Raw genomic sequence first — 19,435 nt, 5'->3', positions numbered from 1 at the left:
CAAACAAAAAAACAAAACAAAAACAAACAAACAAAAAAAATCAAATAAAAGGTAGCAACTGTATTCTGGTTCACTATAATCACTTGAAGCACATCAAACTGAGCATGAGTCATAAAAGACAAGTTAATTCTGTGTGAAGCAACAGAAACTACAAATTTTCGAAATCTTTCTTTGAAAAATTGCTGAGAATATAAAGTTCTGACAATGAAAGCCATAAAGCTTCTTAGATCCAAAAATTCAGGTATGATGGAAAGCTTCATTTTCCATGATGCTAGATATATCAGTTACTGTAGCTGTTTTGGTGATTTCTTTAAAGTAGATACAAAAGATGCAAATAAGATAATGCCCCAAAATGTATTTATATGAGATAACCAGGGTCAACTTAAAATTCTGCATCCAAAGAAGACTGGAGCATGTAGGCCAGCTGCTTAAAAAGATGAAAGTCTGGATTTTGGTGGACAGTCACGATTGGAGAAACTTCGCAGACAATTTCCAGGTTTGTCCATAACAACTTCCCACTCAGGCTCCTCCATGCTTTCCCCCTTCCAGCTGACTGGAGAGATGCCTAGAAGCCCATTGACCTGGGTCCTTAACTACATGGAGAACAGGATCCCAGACAACCTGAAAAATCTGTCACGGACTGTTACAAAAGCAAGAAATAAATTTTTGTCATGTGAAGCCACTACATTTTGGATCTCCATGTTTCAGCAGTTTAGCCTACCACATCGCAACAGCGGGCAATAAGATTATGGTCCATAGTAACTATGGCTTAGGGAGCATTCTGGTGACAACAATTATATTAATATCCTATTGATCTGTACTGTTTTCTAAAAGGTACACCCCCCCCAAAGGGACTATTAGTTACTAGTTATTATTTATAGGAATACCATTCTAAAATCTGGGTAACCACATCTCAAATATGGGACGATGTTCATGAAATCATAAGAAAACATCTCATTTCAGAATATCAATGTGTAAGAGATTCATGACTAAAAAATCAAAAACTAAATATTATCACCATCAACATGTAGTCCACATCTGAGTTTCTGCTAGTATATACATGGTTGGATTTTACATGCCTGTGTGCATTGGGGGTTTTAAAGGGATACGTCTCTCTGATTCCCCTCCTTTTACTAAGACCCTGCCCCATGCCCTACTGTAGGGTAAATGCACATCCAAAAGGCAAAAAGAGTAAGAAAAAAAGATGACTTTCACATATGAATATGACTAGTCAAGCTGAGAAGAATCAGGGAAAATTCAATAAAAGAGGCTGCCACCATTCAATTCATTCCTACAGAATTAGAGGACCATTCCTATCTAGACATGTTACACACACATAGTAATTTTGTCTACACAAACACTCTCTCTCTACTAAGTACCTACAATGCACCACTGAGCCAAAAGGTGAAAGAAAAAATGATCCCTGGAGGAAATAAAAAGACTGACTTGTAACTCTCCACATCCAGCTGAGAACCAGGAATGTTCTTGGGCATCACTAATACATGCTGTCTCTCCCTGCCTCTCAGTTCATTCAGGACCTCTACAATACTCCGATTCACCCCAGACCCTAACCTTACACTGCTGAAACAAACCCCCCTCATCTGTACCTGCGATACAAAGGATTTTCTATTTACACATACTATGTCAAGGAAGTCCATATACCTTTTAAAGTCTTTTTTAAGTCTAGTATCAATACAAAAATCAAACTCTTCTCTCTTTGCTACTTCTCATCACTGTTTTCATTTCTGTCTCCTTTTAGTGTACCTATCTATCTCCTATTGATCAACACGTCACAAAACAATTTTAGATTAGAAAGACGTAAAATTATCTAATATTATCATCTTATAGAAATGAAGATGTTAAAACACAGGGATCAAACAGCATGCTGAAAGCTACATAGCTACTTTAGTACAAGAACTGGTACCATGTTCCAAAGGCAATCAAGTCACGATCCAATGAAAGCAGCCCCCAAACAGCAGGAGATGCTGCTACAGTTGTATATCACTGAACCTATAGTTGAAGGGAACCCCTACCCACTCCCATCCAGCCCTTACCTCTCAGTTATGGAACAAGTTAGCCAATAAATGAGATTGAAACAGGAAGTCCACAATAGAAATGCTCAAACCTAACAGGATACATTAACCAGGGATTCCCCAACCAGCAGAACAATATCCACTGGCAGCTACTTTAAGCCTTACCTGGCAGGTCTCCAAGCAAGCTGCGGCAGCCACATCCCCCTCGCGCCATTAACGTCTTGCCTCAGTGTCCTGAAATTCCCAACCAGGAAGGAAATATAGCCAGCAGGCACTCCCAACCCAGTTACGGCTCTACAGTTCTACTGTTAGTAACCTTCCCTGGGATGTCACCATCTGTACCCATAAACATGCATACACCAAGCAGTCCCCATTTAGGATGAGCTCAACATTACAGGGAAAGGTAAAGGCCTTCTTCACAAAAACCTCAGGGACCCCTGACCTTAACTATAAAGTTTTCTTTTATTTTTTTAACGTAGAAAGCGAGCCCCAATTAGAAAACCCGGACATGTTTGAGTGATTCTGCTGAATATACCTGAAAAACAAAGTAGTTACAAAAAATGGCAACATGCAATTTAAAAATAATACAAATATTTTGACTGGTTTTAAAAATGTTTTAGCATCTCAAAACACACAGCAACTCTAGTTCTGATAAAGTTAAACTTTCAACAGGCATATTTCTGTTCCTCATGTGACAATACACCTACACCCTCTTGAACACTTGCAGTATTTAGGAGTTCTTCAAAGATGTTTACGGGATCATTAAAATTCACTGTAATTAAGAGATACCCACCAATTAAAATTTTTTCTCTGAGATAAAAATGAAGCTTAGTTAAATGAGCATTTATTAGGCACCCTCCTTATGCCTAAATTCGTGCTAGATAAGAAGTGACTCTGTCCCTTCTTAAGGAATTTGTAATGTGCTTAGGAAATCTAGACTGACATTTAAAACAGTGAGAATACTTTACTGGTAAACTACCTCTATTGCTATTAAGGGTAAAAATAATTCAGAGAAACCAGTTCAGATGGAAATATCAAAATAAACTCAGGTAGGATTACTTGACAGTCCCACAAAATTCATTTAATGAAAAATAATTACAAGGAAAATCTGTTTAGAGTTACATCATATAAAACAGGGAGATGTTTTAGAATTACCTAAGTATTTTGTATAATTTTTATTTTCAATAATTATACTACTTAGTCAAACATAAAATAATCTAAAATGATAGCTTATAGTTTTTATGCCTTGAGTGATTTTAATGTAGAGCCTAAAATACGAGAAATTTGAAATATGAACTTAGATATTTACCATCTGAAAACCATAGCTTCAATCCATTAGCAACCTATTTTCCCAATGGTACATACACTCCTTAGCTGGATATCAGAGTAGTAATACAGGTAGGTAGACATATCTGAGGATTTAATTTTACCCACACTAGTGTTACAGCATTATGACCTACAAGAGGTTCCTGATTTTTGACTTACACAATTTATTAATTTTAACAGTATTTTCCCAGTTTGCCCTCTCTCTTGTTTGCGTCAAAAACAGAACAGTTATATGGACACGCACATACATAATACAACTAGTCTAAAAAAACAACTGAAAGGGCTATCATGTAGGAAAGATTTTAATTTATTCTATTCAAGGAAAAGACCTAGGACTAATGGATAATAGACAAGACAGAGTTTAGCTCAACAAAAGATCTAATTTTCTTTTTTATTCAAACTATTAAAATGTACACTGGGCTGCCTTGGTTAGCTACTTAATTCTTTATTACTATAAGTGAAAAAGCAGAAACTAGATGATAATCTCTCAGGAATGCCACCTCTAAACTTGCACAAGGCTGAACCATGGAAACCCCAAAGGTTCCACCTAGACTAATGACAAGTGTCAGATTACCCCATCGGCCAACTAGTATGCAACTGAAATGAATGAAGCCTCCATTTCTTCATTATGATATAAAACATCATAGAATCAGAGAACTTTATTCTTTAGCACAGAACTTTAAAAAAAAGATCACCTTTCAACATTAGAAGTATAAGAATATTTTTAAATAGTACATTATATATATTGAAAGTTAAATATTTTTCAACATGATGGATAAATATTAATTTTCCCTTTTCTTTTCCCTTCCTCTTTTCCCCCATACCTTGCCCAAGCCAAAAAATAAAGAATATAAGCCAATTTTATCTATCAGTTTGGCACTCGCAGGAATATATAAGAAACGATTGTTTCAAAAAACTGGATCTAAAAATATACTTAAAATTTTTCTAAAATATTATGATTAAATTTTAATGAAGGAATACAATTATTTAATAATGATAGGTTTAGTATAATAATTAGATGCTTCTCGTCAAATCAATCATCTGAGATTACCATAAAAATTTACAATAAAATATACTAATGGTCCAAAAATCTGCACCATTCTCATCTTGAAGGAATGAATATTTGAAAGTACTAAAAAGTCACTTACGGCTCTCTTTCTCATTTATAAATCAATGATGGCATCTTCAAATTCAAGAACTCCCCTCTACCTCTCCCAAGTGTACACACACAGTCAAGCAGAACAAGAGATGCTCAATTCCTGAGTCACAACTGTGCATTAAACCACCAGATGACATATCAGAACACGACCCAGGAATGTACGCTACTGTTGCTACCTCTCTTAGAATCACCTTCAAACAGACTATGGCCAAGACTGAGGTAATTAAACTTAAAGTACACCAAGACTTAGCTTGCGAAGTCTACTACCACATCAAAATACTCTCAGGAAAAATTCTGATAGACAGCCATTTAGCAATTAGTTCTCGTGATAAAATTATTTTTCATGGTACAAAAAACTAAAGTATAAGCTGTCTTTTCACATACTTAGTATAGTCATATTTTCATTTCTAAAGGCTATTCCAAAAATGTTTGCCTAAAGCTAGACCTATTAGAAAAATATATCTTTATACATTACTTTAAAGGTATTGTTACTATATCACACTCAGGAAATAAAATTTTGCTAAGGGTGTGTTAAACCAGTGATTCTTAACTTTTGGAAGGCTGTGGCCCTCCAAGAGGATAATAAAAGCTGTGACCAGAGAAAAATGCGTATTTACAAATTAAAAATATGCATATAACTGTAGGGGTTCTCAAAGACAATTAAGCCCAAGTTAAGTGCCATACCCCAAATACTCACTCTTATAACTACCTTCTTAGAAGACACTTAGAAATACAGCTATCATTCTCCGGTTAAATGTGTGGAAAACAACTAAACCTACAGCTCCTTCATTTCTTAAATTAAAATAAAATGTATATACAAGTCAATGGAAACTTAACATGTGCTGCATATATTTAACACTTTCAAATACCTTTTAAACCCAATTAGCTATTTAAATTGAAATAATTTTTGTATAAAGTTTTACTTCTTGCATTACAACTTTTTTAAAATACAAATCATGTTTTTAAAGTGATCAAGTTTTAGAGGAACCTGATTCACTCAGGATCCACTTTGTTCCACGCATTACGTTTTTCTTCCTTACGATCTGAGGAAATACAAAATCTTAACACCTACTCAACTTTACTTAAATATTTTTACATTTTTGGTCGAAGGATATATTTAAATATGTATTTTTTCACATATAATGAAAAGGACATTAGGTTTCATATTTTTTAGGAAAACAGTAATATGACATATTTTCAAGGGTACTAATTTCTGGAATAGAAGTTGAAAAAAAGCGAAAATGAAACCTTGTAACTGAAAATTATCACTAGGTTACACCTATAGTAGACAAGGAGGATTAAAGATCAGTTAAATCACCACTAAAGCAGGTAAATAAACTTCTTTGACCTTTCTTATTCTACAGTCTTAAAGTGAAAATACCAAGAACCTCTCCTAGGCCTTGAAAAAAATATTTATGGGTAAGAAGTAATGGAAGACACTGAAGGGATAAAATGTTTTTCTGAAAGTACACAGACTTTTGTTTTCCTTTGCTCATCTCCACAGAGTGTTAAGCCATTAACTAAAAGGAGAAAATATGGAGAAATAATAAATGCAAAACCATTAATCACTCCAGTATTTTTGGAAAATATTTTAGCCTCGTTGATTGCCATTTGAATAAAGAACGATTTTTAAATAGTTGGTATAAAGAATTCAGGAATACATTTAATATAATATACTGACCTATTTCCAATGGTTCCAGACAGTAATTACTTTCATTAATAGGAAGCAGAATGACCACTTTAATGTTAGAGCTACATAGAAGAAGAGTAAATAGTTTTAAATTAATTCATTTCATCCTAAATTTAGGTTGTGAAATCCAATTGGGACCAATGAAACACCTACCTACACACAAGTTAATAACAACTGGAAACCTTAAACAAATACCACAGCATCAACGGATTTTGTAATTAAATGTTTTCAATATCTAAAATTCCCTTTGACATTTTTAACTCCTCCAGTATTTAAAAAGCCCATCTTTTAGCCTGAACTAGTCTGATCAAAGATTTGAACAAAATATTTACTTATGAGACAAGGATGTGCTGTTAGGCCAAAATCAATTGGTGCTTAATTAAGAAAGCCAAAGGGTTCTGACTGGCGTATGGGTTTCGTTACTGTGGGTGCTTTATAAACACTGCTCTGAAGTCTGGACAATCCCTAAGAAAGTTCAGATGTACAGCTGACATGTAGATTATGCTCATGTAAACAATGTGAACACACCTCAATGGGAGAAAATCATAGTAGCATATTACTTACAAGTAAAACTTTAAGGCTATCAGGGATATTCAATTCTGACACTGCTCTCTAGGGAAGAATGGAAAATGTTTACAAATTTAACTGAACCTGAAAAGAGCCAAAGTAGAAAAAAAAAGTAAAGGGACAAGGAAGGGGGAAGGAGTTGCAAGGTATATCTCAAGGCCCTCCACACAAAATTGTCTTAAAAGTTTCCCCAGAAAGGTATGTAATTCTTGCTTATGTTTAGTTAATAAAATGATCAACTGCTCATTGGGGTGGGGGAGGATGAGTGGGAGATGAGTGGGAAGGGAGGGAGGGAGAATGAGACGGAGAGAGGGAAAGAGGGAGGGAGAGAAGGGGAGGGGGGAGAGGTGAGGGCAAGTAGGCATTGATAAAATCCTTGGCAACACAAGGTTATTAAGCCTCTGAATACACTTGATACTTTATATACTAAACCGGATGCTCTGTTCCATAAAGTTATCATTATCTTCTCTCATTCTTCTTCCCAAAAAGGTCCTTGATTTCAATATCAATATCAAAACCAATGATTTATCACCATTACTGATTAGAATAAGCCCTGGAGGCAGTACTAGTTCCAGGCTGATCTAGATAGATCTTTTGGCTTCATTTAATGTATATAAATTTCCTTTTGTTTCTGTTTTTTTTAAACATTCAGGACCAAGTGATGATTTTCCAGTACAGGTTCCAGAAACATAATCTGGGTGGGTAGCTCAACCACTTCACAGACACAAGACAACCTGCTCAGCACTTACTATGAATTCAATATAATTCTGCATATATTACTTGTCTAATTAAGGTACACAGCAGTAGGAATGGGTGATGTTAATTATCTAAGAAAACTTTCATATTTTGATATGTGTTTATGTTAGAAAGCAGAATACAAAATCTGCATGAATTTTTAGATAAAAGAGGGGACCTTCTAAGAAGATAGGCTTCTCAAAGGGTTACTCTGAACTATGCCTCAGGATCCCTGAGGTAGAAGTGCATTTCTTCAAATTCTTCTTCTGCCATTTTGGGTAAACTTGGAAGAAAGTGTTGAGATGTACTGTCTTCCCTACCTCAATGACCCCTAATATTTCACATTTCTTTCCTACCATTGTTTATAATACTTAACCCAACTGGAATTACTGCCACAGATTTATAATCGAACACCTGAAAGGCAATACATCTAAACTTTTATTTTAAATGATATAAATTATTTTTTAGAAATTTATTTCAAAAGGAGGACCTTGACGCTCTTACAGAAGTTTTTGAGTGAAAGAGCATTATCATGAACTTTAAAAAATAAGGAAACACTATGGCCCAGATAGACTTTTTTTCTCAATAACCATTTTCTCCTTTAAATTTATTTTTGTGCTTTTAAACATCCTTATATTTAATTTTTGTTCATATTTAAATTTTGCTTTAAAATTTTCAACTACACATTTGGACTATGGTACCAAAACCTAAAACATAAAACTCATAATGTGTTCAAATATGACTCACTGAAGAACACAATTTCAGGTCTGGTAAACTACCAGCAAATGTGCTTAGAGACTTGCTCTCTGGAACTCACTGCAAACAGTTACTCAACTTACCTGGGGCTAATCCAGCAGCAGCAGCAGGAGTCCCCATGGATGGGTGAGAGAACACTTGAGAGAAGGCAGACGTATGTGCCTGGGACGCGTTACTGAGCCTGGAGGTTGATCCTCCTTTGGGAATAAACTCGCTTGCAGTAGGATTTGGTGTCTATTTAAAAATCAAATATAGTAAGTTAACACATTTTAAGCCCCAAAAGACACTGCATCTACTAGGCATTATTCCACAGCGCTCTATCTACTGAGTAAAATATTTTATTGAAAGGACTTACAGTGTTTTTTAGTTTTCATATTTTGGGGTGGGATAATTAAATTTCTTGAAGAAAAATTTTCATCAAATTTGAGGGTTTTAACCATTTCATTTGCAGAATTTAACTTCAGAACATGAAAATTTGCCTTCATTGTCAAATACACATCATTACCAAACTATCCTAACACATTTTAGAGAACTGGGAGGTTGAAACTGCCTCAAAACTGAGCCAACAAGTTTCAAATTTAATGTCTTTGAACCACTTCTACCAGGATAAAGGTCAAAACTGCCTTTATTCCAAAATTAATCACTTCCTTCTTTATACGCACTTAAGACATTTCCCCAATAATACGGTACCATGTATTTAAATAACAGTAAAGACGAGAAAAGCACTTAAAAACAAGGCAAACACACAAGAGGACTCAAGATATAAGAAAAACATAATAGAGGCTCCAATGTCTGTGAAGTATTCATGTAACTTGTTATATTAAAAAACATTTTACTATGAGATTACATGAAAAAAATTTCCTCCCAGTTGTACAATGCCACCTTTTATCTAGTGAAGTAGCATGGTACCTTTGCCTTTAAGAATGACTAGCACGTTATAAGACTGCAATTCAATTTCACAAATGGTCTATATTTTGTCCATGTGGAAAAAATGAATATCCTAAATATTTTTCTGAAATTGTGACCTACATGCTTAAGTATAATGAAGATTCAACATATTGATATTTGAATTCAACTTCCAAAAGGGTCGACCAAAGAGATAATTTAGTATGTTCATACTTCAGCCCACATTTTCTGTATACATATAAGCTAAGTTTAAAATACACTGAATCACGATGCAAAAAATTTAATCACTTGAAGTATTTTAGAACTGATCATTAAAATGGAAAAATATTTCCATAGAAGGCATAAAATAAAAAGATGGACTAATTACTGTACAATCCAAGAACAACTTCCCTATTTGATATGAATTACATTTTAAACTGTTAGGTTAGAGTTCAAAATATTCGATTTGGAAAATAGCAAGTCAAGAGGCTAACCTCATTTTAAACTCTAAAACAAATGATATTTTACGAGTTACGTTCCAGCTAAAATTAAATGCAAAGTAATAAAATATAGAAAAAATGTTAACCTATGCTTAACTACAATATACTAGATGTACAGAGGACCTCTTTTACTGCCATATCTAAGACATAAAATTCTGAAGAAGAAAAAGAATCAGGCCTGAACCAAAACATATTTTCCAAAGAGAAAAAAAAAGTCCTCTTCTGTCACTTATGTGTCTATTTTAAAACCTTCCAAATTTAAAACACTGGCATCTTCTTTAAAAGTACGGCCAATTCCTTAATTTCTGGAGTAGAAAATAAGCCAATGCATTTTATTGACGTAGTAATCCCTAGTTATAAAAGAACAAATGGTTACCAAGAGGATCACTTCAGAGCTAAATCAGTGTGTACTAGTTAATGCTGAATCTGTTTTAGAAGATGAAAGTCAAGATAAGATCAATCAGATAACTTGGTAAAAGAGTTCAAAACGCCTAGAAGAGATGGAGACTTCAGGATTACAAGATTACTAAGAGACAGCAAATTTAGACAAAGAAATTAATCTAATCTAATCCCGAGAAACAAGTATCACCCAGTTTCCATTTCATTTATACCTTACATTTACCATGAATAAGACTTTTGATTTCAAAGCTGAGTTTCTCTAAATCAAATCTATTTTAAATTAGTCTGAAAGACTATTTTTAAGGGATCCTATAAAGGAGAAAAAGGGGGGAAAATCTATTCTACCTCCCCCAAATAAATTATATATAAAATGCCATTATAACAAATTATAAAGGTCCTTCAAATTTATTATGATAGAAGTTATTAAAATTAACTATGAAAATGTATACACTAAACTGCAACTTTTAGGGATTCAACAACCACAGATCCAAAAAACCTACCAGCAATGAATTTTAATTAAGAAGTGAAAAGAAGGGCCTAAACCCCTCCCTCCATTTTTGTTCCTGATTTAAGATGGCAAGTCATTTCCCTTGACTGGGTGGTTAGAGAGTTTGTTTTATTTCAGATGAGTTTATTTGAGATGAGAGAAAAGGTTAAAGGACTTAAATGGCAGAAAAAAGAATTACATAGTAGGTATAACACAAAAAAACAAAATCTAGGAATAAGAGAGTAGAGCTACTATTATTAACAGTTAATATAAATTCCTCTAACCAGATTAGAGAACTATTAAAACTACTTAAATAATAAGAAATTATAATAATGAGAATACCTTCTCATGATAAAATTAGTTAAAATAAGAACTATAATAAAAAGATGCATTCTTTTTTTTTTTTTTTTGCGGTACACGGGCCTCTCACTGTTGTGGCCTCTCCCTTTGCGGAGCACAGGCTCCGGACGCGCAGGCTCAGCGGCCATGGCTCACGGGCCCAGCCGCTCCGCGGCATGTGGGATCTTCCCGCACCGGGGCACGAACCCGTGTCTCCTGCATCGGCAGGCGGATTCTCAACCACTGCGCCACCAGGGAAGCCCAAAAAAAAGATGCATTCTTAAAACCACTTTAATATAACTGGTTTGTAACATATATAAGGGTTTTATAAAGCAACAAAATAGCCTAGGCACACACCTTTAACATGTTAAAAAGAATACTTTTTTAGAGATAGATAAGGCAAAACTGGTAACTAAAACCAGTTATCACATTAAAATGAAATCTCTGTTCATCAGAAAATAAACGATTGGGACTTCCCTGCTGTCACAGTGGTTAAGAATCTGCCTGCCAATGCAGGGGACACAGGTTCGAGCCCTGGTCTGGGAAGATCCCACATGCCACGGAGCAACTAAGCCCGTGCGCCACAACTACTGAGCCTGCGCTCTAGAGCCCATGAGTCACAACTACTGAAGCCTGCACGCCTAGAGCCCATGTTCCGCTACAAGAGAAGCCACCGCAATGAGAAGCCCGCGCACCACAAGAGTAGCCCCTGCTCGCCGCAACTAGAGAAAGCCCATGCGCAGCAAAGAAGACCTAACACAGTCAAAAATAAATTAAGTTTTTAAAAAAAGAAAAAGAAAATAAACAATTTATTTTAGCTTTAGGAGGCAAAGGTTATATCTAGAAAGCAGAGTCAAGGACTTGGGTTATATAAATTTGTCTAACTTTAACAACACTAAAGAGAATGCAATAAATGAGAAAAGGAATAGTGAAAAAGAACATCAAAGTTTTATTACTCCCACCCTGTGACTTAGATTATCCCATCATAACTCTCTAAATATGTTCCTATAATATTATATTTGTGGGTTTTCTAACATACATATAATTATATTTCTATTCATAATTTCTATTCATACTTTAGTTATTTAATTTATATTTATTTGTTTATTTTTGGCTGTGTTGGGTCTTTGTTGCTGTGCGCAGGCAGAGCCCGTGTCCCCTGCATTGGCAGGCAGATTCTTAACCACTGTGCCACCAGGGAAGCCCTCTATTCATACTTTAAGTCCTAATTTTCATTCATATCTTAAACAGCTCTAAATGTACATTTGGGAAAAAAAAATCAATGTTTATGTCAAACAGCAGACATTCACTCTGTGAGAAGTTATCAAGAGAGTTTTAGGTTCTCACACACTTAAATTTACACCACAACTTTCACAACCAAAAGAACCAAGTGCATTTTTTAAAAATATTTATTTATTTTATTATTTTTTTTTGTGGTACGTGGGCCTCTCACTTGTTGTGGCCTCTCCCGTTGCGGAGCACAGGCTCCGGACATGCAGGCTCAGCAGACATGGCTCACGGGCCTAGCCGCTCTGCGGCATGTGGGATCTTCCCGGACCGGGGCACGAACCCGTGTCCCCTGCATCGGCAGGCAGACTTTCAACCACTGCGCCACCAGGGAAGCCCCCAAGTGCATTTTATTTAGTGAGTTCTTCAAACCGACATCATCCCCCAACATTTGGATATGATTCCTACCTGTACTCTCCAGACAGAAATATACTAAGTCAAGAGTCCTGGCCTTTAGCTTAAAAAGCACTGTTGTAATTATTATCATTATATTTTAAATGAAATAATAATTAATGTTTCAATTCAGACATCCCAACCAACCAAAATGACAGTGTTTCCTATTTTACCAATGACTGATAAAGTTTTTTTTTTTTTTTTTTTTTTTTACAAATGAAGTAATTTTCTGATGAGGTTTCTAGCTCAAGATTAATATACCTTTATGCTTTTCTACCATCATATTATTTCTTGGAAACTGTTACTTTTAAAGTCTAATTCAGAATTTAATACTCTGCTGGACTCCACTACAATCAAGAGTACTTATTAAGAACACAATAAATTAGTCCCATAAATTGAGGGACTAATTTAGTAAACAGTGAAACAAAATAAAAAGTTCAGCCATTAATTTTTAATTAGGTAGAATGACAGGAAGAGGTTTATACTGAATAAAAACACAACACAAAATATTATGTAATATTTCATCGCAAATATGCCAAAAGGTCTGTAAGAAAAAGAAAGTTGTCTTAAGGTGATGTGACGAATGACTGAGGAATCACTGCTATTCCTGAATATTGGTCAGGCTTTTAAAAATCACACAGTAGGGGCTTCCCTGGTGGCGCAGTGGTTAAGAATCTGCCTGCCAATGCAGGGAACATGGGTTTGATCCCTGGTCCAGGAAGATCCCACATGCCGCGGAGCAACTAAGCCCGTGGGCCGCAACTATTGAGCCGGCGAGGCACAACTACCGAAGCCCACGCTCCTAGAGCCCGTGCTCCGCAACAAGAGAAGCCACTGCAATGAGAAGCCCGCGCACCTAAACAAAGAGTAGCCCCCGCTCGCCACAACTAGAGAAAGCCCGCGTGCAGCAACAAAGATCCAACACAGCCAAAAAATAAATAAGTAAAATAAAATCACATAGTAACCTCATAAAACCATAAAATACCCTCCTTAGTAAAGATTCTTGTAATGAGCTCAACTTGCTTTACCTCTTAGTAGCTTCATAAGGTGCTATCAGTAATCTTTCTACTCTCTGAATGAACATGAATGACCTGGTGAATTTTTCTGAACAGCTTTATCTAGATATAATTGACATATAATAAATTGTACGTATTTAAATGTAAGCTTTGATAACTCTTGACATAGGTAGACCACCATGAAACCACTACCCAAATCAAGAAAATGACTACATTCATCATGCCCAAAAGTTTCCACAAGCCTGAATGGAATCCCTCCCTCCTGTTCCTCTCTGCTCCACTGCTTTGGACTCCAGGAAACCACCGATAAGCTTTTTGTCACTATAGTCTGTATTTTCTAGAATTTAATATAAATGAATCTTACATATGTATGTAGATGCTGGGTTTTTTACCAGCTTCTTTCACTTTGCATCATTAAGATTCATCCTTCTTATGCTTTCTTTAGGTTTAATTTATTCTTCTTTTTCTAGTTTCTTAAGATAGAAGCTGAGATCACTGATTTGGGAACTTTTCTCCTTTTCTAATACAGGCATTTAGTGCTATAAATTTCCCTCTGATTACTGATTTAGTGGCATCCCACAACTGTTGGCATGTTTCATTTTCATTCAGTTCAAAATACTTTTTTTTTTTCCCCTCCGGACACACAGGCTCAGTGGCCATGACTCACGGGCCCAGCCGCTCCGCGGCATGTGGGATCTTCCAGGACCAGGGCACGAACCCGTGTCCCCTGCATCGGCAGGCGGACTCTCAACCACTGCGCCACCAGGGAAGCCCCTCAAAATACTTTTAAGTCTCCCTTTCTAATCCCTCTTTGACACACGAGTAAGTCAGAAGTGTGTTATTCAGTCTCTGAATACTTGAGGATTCTCCAAAGATCTGTTACTGGTTTCTAATTTAATCCTCTTGTGGTCGGAGAACACATTTGTATGACTTGTACCCTTTTAAATTTATTCAGACTTCTTTCAAGACCCGGAATTGGTCTGTCTTGGTGACCAATTTCTATGTGAACTTGAAAAGAGTATTCATGTGGTTGCTGTGGGGCACAGGGCTCTACGAGTAAACTACCAGAGCTGCTCAGGCCTCCCATCTCCTTACTGATTTTCTTCCTCTTCTATCATTGAGAGAGGAGTACTGAAATCCGTATCACTGTATACTTCTCCTTGCAATTCTACTATCTTTTGTCTCATATATTTTAACTGTTTTTAGGTGCATAAACATTTAAAAATGGCGTGTCTATGCTCCTAATGAACTGTCCCCTTTACCTTTATCAAATGACCTTCTGTATTCCTGGTAATATTCTCTGCTCTGAAATCTACTTTTTCTGACATGAATATAGCTATGCCAGCTTTCTGTTGACTAGTGCATGGTATAACTTTTAATCTTCGTGTTTATGTTTAAAGCAGGTTTCTTGTCAGCTTCATATAGTTAGAGTTTGCTCTTTTTCTTTAATCCAATTTGAAAACCTCTGCCTTTTTATTAGGATGTCTAGACGACTTATATTTAATGTGATTATTGTTAAGTTCAGGTTTAAATCTATCTACCATGTTGTTACTTGTTTTCCATTTCTTCCACCTGTTCTTTGGTCTCCTTTTCTGTTTTCTGCCTTCTCTGGGATTAAATGATTTTTTAAATTTTCATTTTACCTCCTCTCTTGGCTTGTTAGCTATAACTCCCTCTGTTCTGTTACTGTAGTGATTATCTTAGGTTTTACAGTACGTATATTTAACTTATCACTGACTATCTTAGTCTGCTAGAGCCATAATAAAATACCACACACTGAGTGGCTTAAACCAGCAGTCCCCAACCTTTTTGGCACCAGGGACTGTTAACGTTGAAGACAATTTTTCCACAGACAGGGGGAGGCAGGGGGATGATTCAGGCAGTAATGTGAGCAATGGGCAGCGGCAGATGAAGCTTCGCTCGCTTGCCCCGCCGCTCACCTCCTGCTGTGAGGCCTGGTACCTAACAGGCCGCAGACCAATACCGTTCCACAGCCCAGGGGTTGGGGATCCCTGGCTTAAACAATGGAAACATATTTTCTCAAAGTTCTAGAAGGTGAGAACCCAAGATCAAGGAGCCAAGAGGGTTGGTTTCTCCTGAGGCCTCTCTCCTTGGCTTGCAGAAAGCCATCCTCTCACTGTGTCCTCACAGCAACAGGCCTTTTCTCTGTGTGTGCAACTCTGGTTATTTCTTCATCTTCTTCTAAGGACACCAATCATATTGGATTAGGGTCCATCCTTACAACCACATTTAGCCTTAATTAAATCTTTAAAAGCCCACTTCCATATACAGTCATATATATATATTTTTAATGAATTTGGGGAAGACACAATTCAGTCCATAACACCAACTATCACTCAATTTTAAACTACTTCAGATATAGTGTAACAAGCTCACAATATTATACTTCCATTTCTCCCCTCCCAGACTTTGTGCTATTATCATCATATATTTTATTTCTACATGTTATAAACCCAACAACACACTATTACCGTTTTTGCTTTCAACAGTCAATTATCTTTCAAAGAGACTTACAGAATAAGGGGGAAAGTTTCTTATATTTACTCATGTAGTTACTGTTTCCAGTGTTCTTCATTTCTTTGTATAGATCCATAAGGTATTTTCTTCCTTCTACCTGAAGTACTATCTTTAACATCTATTAAGTACACATATACTGCACGTGAATCCTTTCAACTCTTGTATGTTTAAAAAAAAGTTGTTTATTTTGCTTTTTAAAAAAAATATAATTTTGAAGTAATCTAAAATTCACAAGTAGTAGCATCCTTCACCATCTTTCCCCAAAGATATCATCTTACATAACTAGAGTATATTTTCAAAACCATAAAATTAACATTGGTGCATAAGTTTAACTAAACTGCACATTTTATTCAAAATTTCACAAGTCTTTAAATGCACTCAGTGGATTACATTCTTGCATTTTTCCCAAGAATGGAATTCTAAGTTGACATTTTTTTCTCTTCCTATATTTTAAAGTTATTGTTACACTGTCTTCTGTCTTGTACTGTTTCCAACAAGAAATATGCTATCACTTACATCTTCGTTCCTCAAAAATGAATATTCTTCCCTCTGGCTGTTTATCTGGTGTGCCTTGGTGCAGTTTTTTCTCCCCCATGTTTCTTTTGTGCTTGTGTTCATTGAGCTCCTGGATCTATGGGCTTAGAGTTTTCATCCAATTTGGAAAATATTTGCCCACTGTTTCTTAAAATAATTTTTCTGTGTGCCCTTCCCCCACCCTGCTTCAGTGACTAAAAATACAAGTGTGTTAGGCTGCTTCAAGTTATCCCATGGCTCACTTTTTCTCTATTTTTTGGATAGTTTCTATCACTATGTCTTCAAGTTCACTAACCTTTTCTGATGCAAAGTCTAATCTGTCATTAATCCCATCCAATACTTTTCATTTCAGACAAAGTAGTTTTAAATTTTAGAGGTTTGATTTGGATTTTTTAATAGGTCTTCCTTGTCTATACTAACATGTTTAATCTTTCCTCTAGTTTCCTGAACACATGGAATATTGTTATAATAACTCTTTTGATGTTCTTATATACTATTTATGTATTATAATTGATTACATTTTCTTCTCCTTATGGGTCATATTTTCCTACTTCTTTGCATGGCTGGTAATTTTTGATCAAATGCCAAATATTATCACTTTCATCTTTTTGGGTGCTGGAGATAAATATATATATATATAAGGATGCCTTGTGTTTTTCTTTATTTTTAATAAATTTATTTACTTTTTATTTATTTATTTTTGGCTGTGTTGGGTCTTCGCTGCCGCATGCTGGGCTTTCTCTAGCTGTGGTGAGCGTGGGCTATCCTTTGTTGCAGTGCTCAGGCTTCTCACTGCAGTGGCTTCTCTTGTGGAGCACGGGCTCTAGGTGTGCAGGCTTCAGTAGCTGTGGCACACAGGCTCTAGAGCGCAGGCTTAGCAGTTGTGGCGCACGGGCTTTGTTGCTCCACAGCATGTGGGATCTTCCTGGACCAGGGCTTGAACCCGTATCCCCTGCCTTGGTAGGCGGATTGTTAACCACTGTGCCACCAGGGAAGTCCTAGATATATTTTTATTGCTATAAATATTCTTGAGCTTTGTTCTCCATTGTCATTAAACTGATTAAAAATTAGTCTGATTCTTTCAGGTCTTGCTTTTAAGCTTTAATAGTTAAGACTAGGGCAGCATTTATTCTAAGGCTAATTTGGTCCCACTACTGAGGCAAAATACTTCCCATTACCCTACTTAATGCTTCATGAATTATGATGCTTTCCATGTTGGCTTGTGGGAATAGGAACTATTCTTGGCCTTGTGTGAGCTCTGAGAATTATTTCCTGTAATCTTTTCAGGAATCTCTTCTTCCAGTTCAAGTAACCTCCTCACTTATAGCCTCTGATCAGTACTCAGCTGAAGATGCAAGGAGAATCTCTGTAAGTGTCCAAAGTTCTATGTATGAGCTCAGTCCTCTCCAGTACTTTTTTGGGGAACTATATCCAGCCTGGCCTCTGTAAACTTCCAGTTTGGTCTCCCTAATTAGATAGATCACTAGGCTCCACCCAAGTTCCCGCTCCAGGCACCAGGCTCAGAAACTCCCCACCGACAGTGAGCTAATGTAATCATGGGGAGCTCACCTCATGTGTTTCCCATCTATCAGGGATCATTGTCCTTCACTGCCTGATATCTAATGTCTTGAAAACTTGTTTCATATATTTTGGTCAGTTTTTTAGCTGTTTCTGGAGGGAGGGTAAGTCTAATCGCTGTTCTTCCATCTTGGCCAGAAGACAAATTTTGTGGTGATGTTTTCCAAACATAAGGTATTCCTAATTTGAGCTTAAGTTATAAATATATAAAATTTAGCCAACTCCTTGTTTTGGCTAGATCAGACACCCACTAGTAAAGAGGTGTTTTGCAACTATTAATTCAAACTATTTATGAGCAAATCAATTACTTCCCTATAAAGGTGGTTTTTCAAGTTTTGTTGTGCTTTCTATACAATCTCTTTCCTAAACAGATAAATTATGTCACAACTATCTTTCTGATAATGCAGTTATCTTTGAAGCATCAAGTCAGCATCAAGTCATGGAGTCTATTCCACATCCCAAATATTTCTCAAATTCAACTACTTCTACTCATGTCATTGTCAGTGCCCTAGTCTAGGCTACCATCATCCCAACGGACCAACCTGACTCCAGTCTTGCACAACTCAAATCCATCTTCTACTTTCCGCCAGGATAAAAGAAAGAGAGAGAAGCAGAAAAAGTAAAGGAGGAGGAGAAAAAGGAGGGGGAAATGGGAAGAAAGAAAGAGAAGGAAAGTTTTATTTAATGACTTAATTGCTGAAATCCAAAGACTGATCAGGTCAAGTCTCCACTGTCCTTGACTGAATTAAATCATTAAAAAAGAGAGAGAGATAAAATGTTGATACTAATCTTAGCCATATCTACTTTTTTCCAGAATGTATGACTCCAATCTCCCATCTTCACTACTATTCTTCTCTCTTTAGAGTGACAAAGGGGCCTAGTTTTGGACTAATTCAAAAGATTCATGCTCAAGGTAGAGGGTTGTATGTATGTCTGTGTGTGTCTGTGTCTTGGCAAGGGCAGAGAGCAGTGAACTATTTGGAAAGGTAGAAGAGAGGATACTGATAATGAAGGAGAAAGGCAGGAATAGGCAAGAATTTTGCCTTGATAAAATTATCTTAAAAGGCATAAAAAGATGAGACTTAAAGACATAAAGAGCAGCACTATTCAGAGTGATGTTTACTAGTCTTCAGTGCTCATAAATAACACAGAATAAAGAGGAACAGGGTGAGACAGAAAGGAGAAGTCAAATGGCTAACCAGAACCTCCAAGT

General features: G+C 36.2%; 1 protein-coding gene across 14 annotated transcripts in view; it reads right to left on the bottom strand.

The window, feature by feature from the left end:
• The window catches only part of PAN3 (poly(A) specific ribonuclease subunit PAN3), a 122,159-nt gene that overhangs the window by 58,279 nt on the left and 44,445 nt on the right, over nucleotides 1–19,435 (bottom strand). For 13 of the 14 annotated variants that reach the window (XR_003682603.2, XR_003682602.2, XM_028497669.2 and 10 more), the window contains one exon: nucleotides 8,350–8,500. The exons of the other annotated variant lie outside the window; for it this stretch is intronic. Coding sequence is in view for 11 of the 13 variants with exons in the window: in XM_028497669.2 (XP_028353470.1) it covers nucleotides 8,350–8,500 (151 nt within the window). In the remaining 2 variants the exon portion in view is untranslated. The remainder of the gene's footprint in view (nucleotides 1–8,349; nucleotides 8,501–19,435) is intronic. 14 annotated transcript variants of the gene reach the window in all.

Source organism: Physeter macrocephalus, chromosome 13 (assembly GCF_002837175.3).
Source record: "Physeter macrocephalus isolate SW-GA chromosome 13, ASM283717v5, whole genome shotgun sequence".
Classification (NCBI taxonomy): Eukaryota; Metazoa; Chordata; class Mammalia; order Artiodactyla; family Physeteridae; genus Physeter; species Physeter macrocephalus.
This window is presented reverse-complemented; position numbering and strand designations above follow the sequence as displayed.